Below are 15,209 nucleotides of genomic sequence, written 5' to 3'. Positions count from 1 at the left end.
GAAATTTATGATTTAATACATTCATATATTCAATTCAAAATTGAGGCGATGTTCTCTATGTTCAACTATCTTTTGACACAATTATTTATACCGTCGACGGATAGTTTGGCCATGAATATTTGCAAATATTAAATTTCAAGTAAAATATATGAGATATTAGTTTGAGATATTTTTTAAGTGAATTATTTGGTTTATACTCACAAATCTTCAAGATGACAATGAACTATATTTTGTTGAAGTTGAAAACCTCGTTTTGAAAAAAGAATATTTGGCGGTTATATTTACTCATGAACTTCACTTGAAAAAAAAAATATGAAATTTAAAATTTGTAAGTAAAAATCTTTATTTTATTTCAATATTTCTCAAATTAACATTTATACTGACAAATCTTCAAGCAGGCGTTTAATTTAGAATACTAGTACTCCCTCGGTTCCAAAAGAGTGTTGACTTAGCCATTTGCGCACCCTTAAAAAAATATTTGGTCTTAAGCAAAATAAGGTATTTTGACTAAATTGCCCCTCATTAAATAGATATCGGGATTGGGTCACTTAATAAGGGCAAATCTGAAAAAGTAAGACTATTTTTTTTTTGATTGGGTAAGTGAGTTTATTCTTTTAAATAAAAAAGTAAAGATTAAGTGACGCATTTCTTTTGAATAGGAGTGAGTAATATTTAAGATTGTAACATAAAATATAAGTTAAAACACAATTTCTACATTGGGAGACCCTATCCATGAAAAAAAAAGGAAAATGAAAGTGGTCCGGAAGGCATGGATCGGAGCTTGATGATCCGCATTTTATGCTTCAACTTCACTCCAGATACACCTTAACACGACTTCATCCTTTTTTCCTCCCATTTCTTTCTCTTCTCTTTCTTTAAATAATTCCCCTTTAACCATCTCCATTTCTCATCCTCTCTCTCTCTCTCTCTCTCTCTCTCTCTCTCTCTCTATATATATATATATATATATATATATGTATCAGTCAAAAATATAAGCTTGTAAGTAAATGCTTGTTTTTTTGTTCTTCGAATAACTGCCAGGCATGTCTTTTTCATGTCTTATTTACTAGTATCATGTTGTTTTCTTTTCTTTTTTTGTTTTCCAATTTTGTCTCGATTGTTTTGGAAATGGGTCTCTTCTTGAATGTCCATTTTTGTGTGAAATGAAGAGGCTTTTCCTTGTTTGCTCCACATGGGGTCTTCTGTTTGTAGATGAATTTTATTTTTGTGAGCTTATGTAGAATGTGATGTTGCTCATTGAATGTTCTGATTGATGAATTGCTTAGAAATTCAATAAAGTCTAAAACTTTTTAACATTTTCAGGTTTGCTGTAGTTGTTAGGTGTCTATTCTGAAATTTGAATGCTTTGGGTTGACATCAAATTCACTAAAGCTAACAACTTTTTAAGCATTTTCATTTTTGGCAGTAATGGTTTGTGATAGAAGGTTCTTTTTTGGAATCTGAAATGCTTTGGATTGACCCAATTTAGGTAATGATTTTTGGAGAGATAGTTAAATACTTTCTTTTTCTTTCCCTCTTGGATTAACTAAACATTACTCGATTTGCTGGATGGTTTAATTTGCAATGTGTTATCTTTCGTGTTGGTTATAGTGCATTAAACGCATTCCAAAATGGTAATTTTGTAGTTCATCATGTCTTTACCAGGCCAACAACCTTTTTGTTGTGTTAAACAATTAGGGTCTAACTCAAGTTTTGCTTTTTAATAGTCTGAAGAAGATATTATCCCTAAATAAATAAAAGAAGTCTGAAGAAGATATTTTTAAAAGGGTTTCTAGCGCTAAGTGATAATACTAGTTTTCGAGTCTTGGAGAATGAAATTTGGTTATAATCGGAAGCCCTCTATCATTGTTAGCACCAAAAGGTCTTTTTTAAAAGAAAAAAAAAAAAAAAAACACTTGGAAAACAGTTGAACTCAAATTCATCTCATTTATTGCACCCAGTGCTTGTAAACCATGTCCTCAATTTTATGCAGATAGAATACAACCCTTTTCAAGGTTTGCACAGTTAATAGAGCTGGGAGCAGTTAATCAGGGCATTTGTCATTTTTAACATTATACATTTATACTATACGTTAGTGTCAAGATGCCAAATCGATGCTAAAGCCTAGAGGTGTTTACTGTAGTACAGTCTCATGCTTGCTGTTGGAATCCCTTAGGCTTAGTATTATCTTCTCCTGGAATTCTTGATTTAGGGAGGACATTTTCATTTAATGGCTTCCCTTCCCACTGCCTTATAATTGGGAAATTTATGAGATTTACTGTCTGGACATGTAAATGGCTGTACTTTTTGCAAACTGTCAATAACTCTAGCTAATATATAGAGAATACGTTTCTTTTGAATGTCCTCTTTCTAAATATTTTGTTGCTTTTATCTGCAGGTTAAATATATCGTCTTAGTTCATCAATTGGAGAGTAATTATTGGATTTAGATGAGAAGAGCTGCAATGTGCTTCTCGCTGTCACAGTTTCCTCGATGTAGAGTTCATACATTGACTAATTCATGGTGGCAAAGTTTCCACCATATAAGTAGGATTGGTAGGGGAAGCATTAGCTCCAAGATTCTTGCCTCTGGTAAACATGGGCTGGAAGGTAGATATAATAGTACTGAGAATAAACGGACACTAACTACAAAATCTGAAGGGAAAGACAAGGCTACTTTTAGCAGAAAAACAACTATCAGCCACGAAATATTAGATGAAACTACAAAATCTAAAGTAGACGTATATAGTTCAGAAATAACTGAAATAGGAAGTACACAATATGTTGATATTCGACAATCAATTGCTGAAAACAAAGATTTGGCCAAACTCATGACTTTTATCATTTTTGATATTGAGACCACTGGGTTTAGCAGAGAACATGAAAGAATTATCGAGATTGCATTGCGAGATCTTCATGGGGGTGAAAACAGCACATTCCAGACATTAGTCAATCCTGGACGTAGTGTTCCCAATGCACATATCCACAAAATTACTACCGGTATGGTCAATAGACCTGATGTCCCCAGGTAATTTATGATAAATATTGCTAGGTTGTTTCACATGCTCTCTGTCTCTCACTGTATCTTGACTTTTCTTCACATAATCCTATTTGAGACTTACAACTTAGTTTGTCTAAATAACCAGAAAGTTGTGCATTGAAAGAATATATTTGTCTATGTCATGTTAGGTATTGTACTGAGTTCTGCTTAATCATGTGTCTGATATCTGAAAGCTATGTGTATAAATATAACTAAATGACAGTAAGCTGCTTTCATGGGTTTTTCTCTTGGAAGGATTCTTCTTTTCAACATCTGTTCATTTACATGTAATAATGGGGGTTGGCTATGCTAATGTGTTTTGCTATTGACTTAATGGGCGGGCCTGTATGTCATAATGCATGTGTTTACTCATTATGTCTATTTAATTTCTAATGCTAAGGACAAGACCTTTATTTGAGAAGAGAACTATCAAGACAGATTATGCACACCTTGACGAATTACTCTCTAGAGATTATGTGCTTTCATATTTTCCCCGCACTTAACCATGGATGTATGTGCCGATGTACTCTAATTATCATAGGCAACCTTATAAACTAAGTTACTCGGACTCGGGTGCGGGTGTCCGATAGGGGTGCGGATCTAGAGGTCGGATCCTTCATGATCTAAATTCTAAGATTCGGGGATACGGATCCAGGTATGGATACGGATGCGGGGATTCGGCTAAAAATAATTGAAATATCTAAAAATAGAACTATAAAACCTAAATTATGAGATATTATGTGGAAAACAAGAGGAGAAAATATTGATCAAGCGGAGAATCCCGGAAGGAGATAAAAGGAAAAGGAGTGACAGAAATTTCAATATACAAGTTATTCCATTTTCTTTAAGTCCATCTCAGCTTTTGTTTTGATTATAAAAATCATTGGATCTGTCCGGAATTTCTCCGTTGATTTTGGTCAAAGTACCCAAAAGCGGTTGACTAGATCGGGTACGGATCCCACACCCATACCCATGTCGTGTCGACATGGGTGCGGCACCGAAAGTGAAGAGTCCGAGTAACTTAGCTTATAAATGTACTGAACTTAGTTTCGTGAGAATAATACAGCACACTGTAAAATACCGGTTTTTCTTGATCTTGAGTAGGAGACTGTATCTTTATAATAGTAACTTCAACCATGAATATAATTCAGTGAAATGAATTTTCTTTACGGAGTTCTAGTCATGACCGAGCAAATTTGAAGTCTCAAATCAAAGTTCTTATCATGAATTATTGTTCTCTCCTTTGGGATGTACATGCAGAACCAATACAACAATAACAACAACAACAACCCAGTGAAATCCCACAACGTGGAGTCTGGGGAGGGTAGAGCGTACGCACACCTTACTCCTACCAAGGTAGGACGGCTGTTTCCGAAAGACCCTCGGCTCAATAAAAAGCATAAAAAGAGGTCAGATAAGGCTAAGAGATTCAAAGCGATATGTAAATGCAAATAACGAAAGCGACACAGATAAAATAGGATAATCAAAGCACAGGAAATAACAGATAATAGCAGAAATCAGAGCACAAGAAATTGTACTGCGATAATGCGACTACTAATAAGGAAGGATAACGAGACTAAATTATAGAAGAGCCAAGAAAGTCAAGAAGCTTAACAGGACACAGCTATTCTCACACTGATTGAATTGCCTGTCTGTCGTGGAGTAGCCGAATATTTCTTTTTGCCCTTGTGTTTGGAAGTTTCTTCTTATAATGCATGCATAAAATATCCATCTTTGGCATCACATTGGTTAAGCAGAGAAGATCGTGATATTTTCTGATATAAGAAAAACATTTTTTAATATGTATATCATAATCTTGAGGCTGGAGTTATCTTTCTCTCATGCTCTGCTTTGCATATATCAGGATGGGGGACCTCATTCCGATCTTGTTGAGGTATGTAGGAAGCCGCCAGAAACCTGGTGGATATGTGGTGTTGGTTGCGCATAATGCTCGCGGTTTTGATGTTCCTTTTCTAATTAAGGAATTCAGTAGATGCTCTTTTGATATTCCCTCAAATTGGTTGTTCGTTGATACTCTTCCTCTGGCACGTGAAGTCATGAAGTCGACAGGTCTTTCTACTTGTCTAAATTTGTGTCTTTGTTTAAAAATTCCCATTGATTTGGATGTCCTTTATCTTGATATTTTACTTTCGCTTTCAAATTAGGCTCAAAGGTTCCTCCAAAAGTCTCATTGCAAGCCCTTGGTCAACACTATGGGATCCCATTAGCTGGTACTGCTCATAGAGCCATGGTGGATGTGCACATGTTATCTGCAGTTTTTCAACGGCTGACTTTCGACCTGAAGTTGTCAATCCCTTCTCTTATTGAAGGGCATTCCTTTTGGCCATCAGAAGTAGGCAACTCAAAGAAGAAGAGGAATCCTGGCTAAACATAGAAACCATACTCAGGTTGTTCAAATAGTCAGTTGTAACATTCTTTTTAGTGAAGTTATTGCTGTAAACAAGTGATAGAATTAGCTAATTATTCCATTAAAAAGGCTGGTCAGAAACCAGTGTTGTTTATGAGCCTTGGCATTGATCTTTGCCACTCTTGTAATTTAACTTCTCTTTACCTAGTCAGGAATTTGAAAAATCCTGTTGAATTTGCAGCTGTCAAATGGTTTTCTTTGTCTTTCATATGACTGAATCAGTTAAGTCTCAATCCTAACTTGTAATTCAGATCGGCAATATGTATTTTATATATCAATTTCGCTCTTCAGAGTTCAGTATTCCGGAGAATTCATCATAAGAAGACTATTTTTACGATGTCTTTCAACTTATGCGACCTTCTTTAATCTGAGTTTGGGAAGTTTATACCTTATGGAACTCAAGTAGTTACTGAAATGCGCTAAAATCACGTCATTTTTTACTCTCTTCATTCCATTGTTGATTCAATGTGAGTCCAGAGCCAATGTTGCTGATGATTGTGAAGTGTAACCAAAATTGTTGGAGCAACTTTTACTATTATGAAGAGATATCTTCACAGAAAATCATGATATCTATAATTGCTGTCCTTTATTAAGCACTTCCTGGGAGTGAAAAAAAGAAGATCTACCACTAAAATCTTTGAATGTATCATGTCATCACATTTAATTATTTAAATGGGAATACAATATGTATTACTATGTGAATCTGAATAACTGTACCGTCAATTTTCATCAGATAACAAGGGAGAAAAAACGGTAGAGAACGATCACTCATCTAAAAAGAGCAATTGCTCTCGTTGAGAGTCGAACTCAAGACCTCCCGCTTACTAAACGGGTGCTCTAACCAACTGAGCTACGAGAGCTTGTAGTTACAGTGATCGGTCGATTCTATTTCACGGTACAATCCATCAGCACGCTAAGGAAATCAATTTGACGTTTATGAATCGAGTCATTTCTTCACTACCATAGAATGGCTAATAAAAGGTCACAAACACGATGAAGAACTGATATGCTTTCAAGGAAATGGAGTTTCCTTTCCTGGCATTTTTTAAACCACATGACCTATGAGAAATGTTAAGAATCTTATTTGGTCAATTTCTCAATATACCATGAAAATAAAAGTAAAGGCCTTTACTTCGATCGAATAACGAATAAGATAAACAACTATACAATAAGCTATAGGACAGCTGCAATGCATTAGATTCTTGTCATTGGTGCTGTGCACAAACTACCTTAGGGTCGATGGCATTATGCGAGCAAGATAATAAATTGAGAGGGCTATAGTTGTATTTATGTAAAAGTCCTGACAATTAGGACCTCAAATATATAATTACATTCACAACTCGTCATCTTTGCCATTTGGGTAGTCGATTCAAATTGTCTCAATCAAGATCTTGCATAAAATTTTCTTTGTGATCGGTTGTCTCTTCTGAAAGGACTTTCAAATCCTCCACTTAATGCGTAGGTCATCTAAAGTTTCACAAATCTGCTTTAAAAGGTAAATAATAGATCTAACCATATATCTTGTATGTAAACACATCCTACCCTAAGTTTTTTCTTATAAAAACTTGACACACCAAGAACGCAGTTTCAACTAAATATTTCTTAAAGTAACAAGCAACTACACAATTTTAATGTTCTTTTTCCTTCCTTTATTCTACAAAGTTATTCCAAGATGCTTAATTTGGAGAATACACCCTTTGCTTAACCAACCAGTTGGAAAACAGTACAGACAAACTGCACGGTCACTTATTCATTCGTGAACTCATAGGTGGAAATGATGCAATTACACTTATTTGCAATAATCCCAGTTAGCTCCTTTGCCAATCAGAGGCAGATCCAGGATTTGAAGCTTGTGAATTCCTAACTAGCAGTGTCTGTTGTTACCGGGTTCTCAGCTCAAATTTCTTATATATTTGAAGGGTTTCACATTATAAATACAAGATTCGGATAAGAGTTGTGGGTTCCCGCAAACCCACACCCAATGGCGTGGATCCATCCATGTTGCCAATTATGTATCACCCCACCACCAGAACCAGTTTTATTTTGGGCAGATACAACTCATAAAAGCATAGATTACTTCAAATGAATTAATCTTGCCGTTTCTGGGGGCATACAAGATAATTTTCCCACCCATTACAGCTATACTCCATTCCAGTCTTAAGAACTAAGACCTATTTCCTATCAAAATTCTTGATTTCTTGTCTTTTCCTTGTGTGGTAAATAACATGTGTCTTTCTTTTTTGTGCAGGACAGTGTTTTCAAAGTGAAAAACACAAAAGATACGACAAGCTCCCCAAGACTTAAAAGGACCAGAAAGTGAATCTGGTCCCGGGGGAACTACTTTCAGTATAATAGCTAAAAATGAACGTTGGAAACGTAAAACCATCTTTAGGGTCTCATTAAAAAATGAAGGGGAACAATTACAGAATAATCTATTCCCAAGCATATAATGTCAAGTTAATGAGACTACAAAATTCCCCAGGGTAAAGAATACGTATTATGTCCTCTACCAATAGCATCGGCATATGATAGTTGATGCTCTATACAGGAACCCTGGAGATCTATCAACTTTCTCTGATTATAATACAAACCTTCCGCAGTCCCCACTAACAATACAGATACAATAAAAGGTAGTCGCAGAAAAACGATGTGGAGCTAGCTCACCGCATTCGTCCACTTCTCGCATATGCATTGGCATGCTTCACTGTGTAGCATTGTGAAAACTATACTATGCAAAGTTTGTAGATAATACTTTCAAGAATCAGAATATTATCTCCTTCAAAATTAAGAGGACCAGCATTATAAAGCACATGATAACTAGAACTGTCGCACACATGACCATTCCACCACGTTTCTGGCTTCGTTCAGCCTGCAATTCAATCAAGCCCAACATAACATTACATGAATTGGCTGCCTTAATCAAGAAAATTAAATGAAGTGACGGATCAAACTGAAAAGATGGGACTTTCTGTGAATTAAAAGATGGCAATGAAGAAAGCAAGGTGAGACCTTCTGCAGTTGTTTAAGGCCGTCCTCAACTGTTGATGCAACATTTTGGATATTGTGGTCTATCCTATCCACAATAGTACCCTGTAAATAGAAACAAGTTCAGTACACCAATAACCCCTGCTGAAGCACAACTTGGTGACTATGAAAAAGGTGTTGTAAGTTCAAACCTGGTCTATCACCAGAACTGACAGATCTTTCATAATTTGGGCAAGGTCGTTCACTGATTCAACCACCTAACAAATAGGCAAATGAAGGCTAAGAAAGAAAGCAATGATAATGTACATTTCAGAAAACCACAAGCAGCAACGAAGGATCACCTGCTGTATTTCTCTCTCTCTTTCGACTGTGAATGCCTCACTTTTCTTTAGCTTGGCCATCTGATGCTCACTAAATCCCTGGACAGACATTTGGTGCAGTCAAAATTTTCTTGTGAGAAAAACTCTCCAAGGTATCTCCTAAAACCATTCTTCAAAGGTAGGAACGACTTTTAAGGACGTAAGACCAATCACCCTCCAACCACAGACATAAAAGTAACGAGGATTCCAAAATAAGAAAATCCAATCAAACAAACATCATAAAAGACTAAGATCTATTGCCAAAAGTAACTGATGTTAAAACAATAATTAGTGTTCTTTCTTTACACCTTATGCGATCACCTGAGTTAGTACCTTCAGCTGGTATCAGAATTAATCAGCTCATGTTTGATCACTTCAAGAATAATATGAATGGCTGTCTAATTCTCAGTCACATCTAACGACATGGTGCATTTTATTGGTAATGCTCTGTTTTACTTTTGCTGATCAATAGCATTGATATAACCAAAACGAAGTCATCAGACCATTAGACACATTTGCATATTTCATTTGCAGGATCCCGAGTCGAAGTAAGAAATTAAGTATATATAATAGAAATTGCTTACCAAGTCATCCAAATCATCATCATCCCTTCCAGAATGGCTCCCATTTAAGTTCATTTCCAAGTCAACTCCATCTGGACCCTACATGGAAAAGAAACATTTGAGGAAAGATTGCAAGGATATATTTCAGGAATCCAACCCCCCCCCCCCCCCCCCCCAAAAAAAAAAAAAAAAAAAAAAGATCCTTGAAACACAGGCAGCATGCTGATTAAGCATCCATAAAATAAGAGTATACATGAACAGTTTAACTAATATACTCTAGACAGTGCCAGTTGAGCGTACGGGATGTCATAATATAGGACTTTGATCCGTGCAATCTCAACAGCTTGTATTAACCTCCTGCTAACAGATTGTTGCTCAGGCTAAAAACTATTTTACACACCTCTTTCTGCTGCTGGAGACGCCTCAAATAAGTAGACTGTTTTTTGCGAAGCTCCATGGATAGGCTTTGAAGATCTGTAGCAAGAGAGCGCTGTCATAGGAATATCACGTTGTAAGCACAAATGCAGAATGAAATTGTTGCAATCAGATTTATTGCAGAACCAAACTGAAATTATAATTAAAAAAACATTCGTTAATAATGAAATTGAAATTGAATAGAGCATCGGAAGACACCTAATTAGCCATGCCCTTATCAAGTTCTTAAAAATAGAACACCTCATCTCTATGTGAAGTTTCCGTGTTACTCCCTCTGTCCATCTCAAATAGACCCAATTCAGCCGTATTTTAAGGGGAGAAGTATTCAAAACACACTCCAACTTTGGCCAAAATTGCTATAACACACTCCAACTTGGAGTCCTATGACCCCCCTGGACTATTTTTTTGTGTATTATTGAGGGTATTATTGGGTGACGTGGACAAAAAAGTGAGTCCCTCAATATTGGGTATTATTGAGTCCACGTCACCAATAATACCCTCAATAATACACAAAAAAATAGTCCAGGGGGGTCATAGGACTCCCGCAAAGTTGGAGTGTGTTATAGCAATTTCGGCCAAAGTTAGAGTGTGTTTTGAACACTTTTCCCAAATAGTAACATATTGGAACACATAATAATATTGAGTTTGGTAGAAAAGTGTTTAATATAATAATTAAAATGTAAAAGGTGAGGAAGTTGTTGAAAAGATGTCACATCAAGTTTAAATGATATACAATGATAGTTATATTAGTTTGAATCCCTTTCTCAGAAAATATTAGTTTGAATCTGGTTAATCGATACTATTGATAATGTCTCAATCTCAAACTAGGTGGGATCAGCAATATGATCTCTATATCTATTCTGCTCTGTTAGGGTGTTCAAATGATGCATTATATTTTATTTTTTTTATGAAAAAAACGATTCATGATATTATGACTATTTTTACAATAGTCTTCTAGGTCGAGCTTGTCGCACGGGGCTTGCCTAGTGCGGGTTATCTCTCCTGTGTGGTTTGCGGGCTATTGCACAGAAGCGAGGTTTACCCTGTGTGCACCCCAAGGGTAGCGGCAGCGGGTTCCCTTGTCATCAAAAAATGATATTATGACTATTTTTATGTTGATTGTCAATTTACTGCAACCTTTTTTCCTTTATTATGAATACAACAATTATTACAATCCCAAACAAGTTGGCATTGGGTATATGAATCTTCATTGTCCATGCCGTTACATTAAATATAGTCGTCTGTTTAAGTTGTCCGAGGAAGAGAAATTTTCCATCTAAGGGAAGAGGTCGAACTCTTTGGGACTGACCCAAAAAAAAAAAAAAAAGGAACATTAGTTTTACTCGGACGGAGGGTGTAAAAGTTAAAAGTCTTGAAGACTACTTCTGAGTTCCAGCTTGAGAATGAAAAGAAGGTTATACAAGTAATAGCTACCAATTTGTACTTACCGGTATGTTTTTTTTTTTTTTTTTTTTTAATCAAGTTGTACTTACCGGTATGTTATTAAGGAACCGGTTAATAAGCATATAACTGGATGTAAAGAATCCCCTCCAACCTCTTTTCTTGGTGAGATGGAGGAAAGAAAATAAAGCGAATAAAAAGTATGTTCGGTGGAGTGACAGCAGGGTAGGCTTCATTTTTTTTTTTTTTTCATTAGACAGCAGGGTAAGCTTCATGTTTGAGGGTATAACATTGTTAATATCATACAGGGGGCACCCGCAATATATACATATTTAGACATGAACAAAGTTAGATATTTTTTTATTCATGCAGAGGGAATAACATTTTGTTATAAAGTTGACACTTGTAATAAGGATGGTCTTGGGAGAAGGAAAAAGTATTAATCATAAAGCTTGGTTGTGCTGTTGTGCTGTTGTGTGTTAATGTCCAGGGCATCACTTGTTTAACTTCAAATGAGTTAGATAAATTGTTCTATAGCTTGCATCTGAGCAATGTAAAGTTATTCCCAGATTTGTCGTAAAATGAAACTATTTTGTCTCCCTCCTTATCAGAGACAGGCTCGGGGCTATTTTGTAGTACTGGGTTATGATTTTTTAGAGACAGGCTCGGGGCTATTTTGTAGTACTGGGTTATGATTTTTTTCCATGGGAAGATGGGACATAGTTCTGCCAGAAGATTGAGGAACGGGGGGTGGGGGGGACCTGGCCCCTCTGGATGTCTTAGACCCCAATCCCCACTCTCCAACTGTGAAACTCTGGAAAAGGTTAACAGAAAAAGAAAATACATCACCTAACAAAGTGTTAATGGGGAGATGCAACAGGATACGGCAGTCTTGCAGTAGAGCCAAAAGAAGAACTTGTTATTTAAAAAGAAAAAATCCACAAAGGAAAACTAGGAGAACTAATGCATTCAGGCTAAAAGTTAAATTGAAATTAGAAGAAAGCAATGGTTTAAGGGTCACGAAGGCACACCTGTACATTTTTCCTAACATTTGAATCCTCAGAAGGCCCAGCTGCAGAAAGTCTTTGTAATTTCTTTTCCGATCTTTTGAGAAGATCAGTGATTTCATGGGTAAGAGCCTCAATACGATGCTGATCTTCCTTACCATCTCCAAATGATGGCATTAAAGCCTTAGCATGAGCTTTGGCTAGTTCAGCCATCTTTGTTCGTACCCGTTGCACATTTGCCGTGATTTCTTCTGACACGTCCACCCAAGCTGGCGGTAGACCTACTGTAACTGGACCATTACTGCAGCAGGGGAACAACATGTAATCCAGATTAGGGGAAACCATTAAGGACATCCATATAATCTAGGAAATATATACTTGATAAGAAAATCTAGGAAGTATGTAAAGAAAACAAGATATTAAGATCTAAGGAGGCTTCCCAATTGAAAACGATTAACAAGAGATTTAAATGAAAAGAATTTCTTTCCAGAGTCTATAACATGACAACTGACAAGGTTCTTAACGGTTATGTTTAAAATAGTGACTAGTATCCCTATTCAAATCTTTGCAGTTGTTCCAGGTATAATAAGGACCAGAATTCTCTTTTTTTCCCAATAAGCTTCCACTATGCTTTAGTCAAGATAGATTTTCAAATGCATGGCAAATGGGAGAACACCAATTTAAGGATTCAATCACCAAAGTACCCTAGGAAGATCAACAAACTTGACTTCACTCTTGTTGATTTACATTTAAACTCTAATATGCAGGCTATGGGAAAATTGCAGCTGATGCCCACAACTTCCTCAATAACGACATACCAGAGTCACGTTCCATTTCCATGTCAAATGATCAAAGTTTTCTTATAATTCAAAAATCGGCTGAGCCTGACGACACATACGATATGAATTAAACATAGAGCAACCACACAACTCTTTTATGTGATAATCAGAAAGCCATTTTATATGACATGTTACCATTCTCAAAAAAAAAAAAAAAATTAAAAAAAATGTCAAATTAAAAACTCCGCTATGGTTTTGCTAGGGAAATAAAATATAAAAAATTAAACTTGCTAAATTAAGACTGCCATATTTTTTCTGTTACAAATTCCAGCACAATCAGCAGATCAAGTTCATTATCAGAACTTCACCTAAGTAAATTCCACCAATTATCGTCCTTTCACAAATAGCGGAGTAAGCAAACTTCATTCGAATATGTTAAATTGCATCATTACACGCATCACTTCAATTTATAGGAACAAAAATTTGAAACATGATTAAACCATTAAAATCACACAATTCATTAGAAGAAAGTTAGCAAGTTGGACTTAGTAATGCTAGCGCTTCAATCACCTATGATCTAATAGTTGAGTTTCCTCTCCGTTATCATAAGAACGGGAATTGAACAAATACGTTCCCAATGCCATACATTAGAACTTAACTTGCTAAATTACGGCGGTCATATTCAACAGATCAAGTTTATTATCAGAACTTTACCTGAGTAAAATCCACCAATTATCCTCGTTTCACGAATAACCGATTAAGCAAGCTTCATTTGGATATATTAATTGCATAATTACACTCATAACAACTATCATCTAATAGTCGAGCTTCATCTCGGTTATCGTAACAAAATGAATTGGACAAAATAAGTTCCCAATGCATTACTTCCAGATTTCTGAGCTAGCATAAACTTAGAACTAAACATTTAGGAACAAATTGAACAATAAGTGAAAATGGAAGGACGTATATATAAACCTGGATGTTCCAGGATCTTCGGTACTAAGAGGAGCATAAGATCGATTAGGATTAAGCAACGACGTCGTTGCCAATTCGATAACGGGCCCATTACCATGACCCGATGACGTGGAGGGGGAGGAACCAGCAGGGATCCGAACACTTCTCAACGCATCTCTATACTTTCTAAACAAAATCGTTCTATTTCTGCTGGACATTATCAATTGTCCTTCAGATAAGTGATTCCAGATCTGAGATCGGTGAAATGGAATGGATTATTCCGGTAATGATGTTGGAATTAGAGAAGGGAGTTCCAATCTTCCTCTTTCTTTCAAGCTAAGTTAGAGAATGATGAACCGAACCGGGGGCACTTTTGGTATTTTAATCTTTGATTATTAACTTGTACTGTGTAAGAGGAAGAAACTTCAATATTAATAGTATTTAAAAATATACTAGACAGTAATTCCAGTGTAAGAATACAACGTATATTGATTAATTAAATATTCCTTTGATTATTGATATGAATCAAAATTGAACTTAATTAAATGTTTTCGGGGCGATTGGGGCGGGGCGTTGTCCGGGGGCAAAAGTCTCTTTGTACGCCGGGCGTTTGGGGAGAGTTTTTTTTTTTTTGTTGAGGCGTGTTAGGGCGTAAGCCCAAAAACTTTTCAAATAAAACGAAATTTGTTAAATAAGTCTTAATATAATGCCCAAATTCTCAAAAGTCATTCTTCAAATCACAATATAATGCCCAAATTCTCAAAAGTCAACATGTAATTACTCAAATGTTTTAAAAAGGAACTGAAACATTAAATTTAAAAGTCAAGATATTTTTTTATTGCTAGAATGCCTAATATATATTCTTTTCCAATTATTTATCTGTCTAAAAAATTTTGACAGATATAATAGATTGTTCTAATTAATTTTTTTATGGGTGTGTAGCATATATATATATATATATATATATATATATATATATATATCACTTATTTATAGTTTTCTTTAATTTTTTACGTATTTATTTAAAAATATTTATTATAATTATATTATTTTATAAAATATTAAAAATTAAAACCTCGATTCAGACTTAAAATATTGAACCTTTTTTAAATGTTACCAATGTATACAGATATATTTGTATTTACAATAACCACCCCCTAATATGATACAATCTGTCAAATACTTTCATCCATATAATTTTTTGTTACGATATAGAGTATTAAATTTTGACAGATAGAAACAGTTGTTGCGGTTTGATT

General features: G+C 35.4%; 2 protein-coding genes and 1 non-coding gene across 3 annotated transcripts; 1 reads left to right on the top strand and 2 right to left on the bottom strand.

Moving 5' to 3' along the window:
- The first annotated feature begins 2,374 nt into the window (after positions 1 to 2,374).
- LOC132064329 (exonuclease DPD1, chloroplastic/mitochondrial) lies at positions 2,375 to 5,767 on the top strand. The gene is made up of 3 exons (XM_059457276.1): positions 2,375 to 3,027; positions 4,904 to 5,109; positions 5,205 to 5,767. Exons 1-3 carry the CDS (start codon positions 2,450 to 2,452, stop codon positions 5,426 to 5,428), a joined length of 1,008 nt encoding a protein of 335 aa, XP_059313259.1. The 5' UTR covers positions 2,375 to 2,449; the 3' UTR covers positions 5,429 to 5,767.
- Positions 5,768 to 6,253: 486 nt separating this feature from the next.
- On the bottom strand, positions 6,254 to 6,327 carry TRNAT-AGU (transfer RNA threonine (anticodon AGU)). Its single transcript has one exon. It is a non-coding gene; the product is annotated as a tRNA-Thr (tRNA).
- A 1,508-nt stretch (positions 6,328 to 7,835) lies between these two features.
- On the bottom strand, positions 7,836 to 14,323 carry LOC132064328 (syntaxin-43-like). The gene is made up of 8 exons (XM_059457275.1): positions 13,972 to 14,323; positions 12,242 to 12,518; positions 9,775 to 9,864; positions 9,396 to 9,473; positions 8,794 to 8,871; positions 8,644 to 8,709; positions 8,477 to 8,557; positions 7,836 to 8,336 (listed from the first exon to the last, which is right to left on the bottom strand). Exons 1-8 carry the CDS (start codon positions 14,166 to 14,168, stop codon positions 8,229 to 8,231), a joined length of 975 nt encoding a protein of 324 aa, XP_059313258.1. The 5' UTR covers positions 14,169 to 14,323; the 3' UTR covers positions 7,836 to 8,228.
- Between the last annotated feature and the right edge of the window lie 886 nt (positions 14,324 to 15,209).

Source organism: Lycium ferocissimum, chromosome 7 (assembly GCF_029784015.1).
Source record: "Lycium ferocissimum isolate CSIRO_LF1 chromosome 7, AGI_CSIRO_Lferr_CH_V1, whole genome shotgun sequence".
Taxonomy (NCBI): domain Eukaryota; kingdom Viridiplantae; phylum Streptophyta; class Magnoliopsida; order Solanales; family Solanaceae; genus Lycium; species Lycium ferocissimum.
This window is presented reverse-complemented; position numbering and strand designations above follow the sequence as displayed.

Coding starts and splice junctions, on each gene's coding strand:
- LOC132064328 (XM_059457275.1), bottom strand. CDS start 14,168: ATGTCCAGCAGAAATAGAACGATTTTGTTTAGAAAGTATAGAGATGCG. Junction 9,474..9,774: donor GTCTCCAGCAGCAGAAAGAG/GTGTGTAAAATA, acceptor TTTTCCATGTAG/GGTCCAGATGGAGTTGACTT. Junction 8,337..8,476: donor GCCTTAAACAACTGCAGAAG/GTCTCACCTTGC, acceptor ATTGAATTGCAG/GCTGAACGAAGCCAGAAACG.
- LOC132064329 (XM_059457276.1), top strand. CDS start 2,450: ATGAGAAGAGCTGCAATGTGCTTCTCGCTGTCACAGTTTCCTCGATGT. Junction 3,028..4,903: donor AATAGACCTGATGTCCCCAG/GTAATTTATGAT, acceptor TGCATATATCAG/GATGGGGGACCTCATTCCGA. Junction 5,110..5,204: donor TGAAGTCATGAAGTCGACAG/GTCTTTCTACTT, acceptor CTTTCAAATTAG/GCTCAAAGGTTCCTCCAAAA.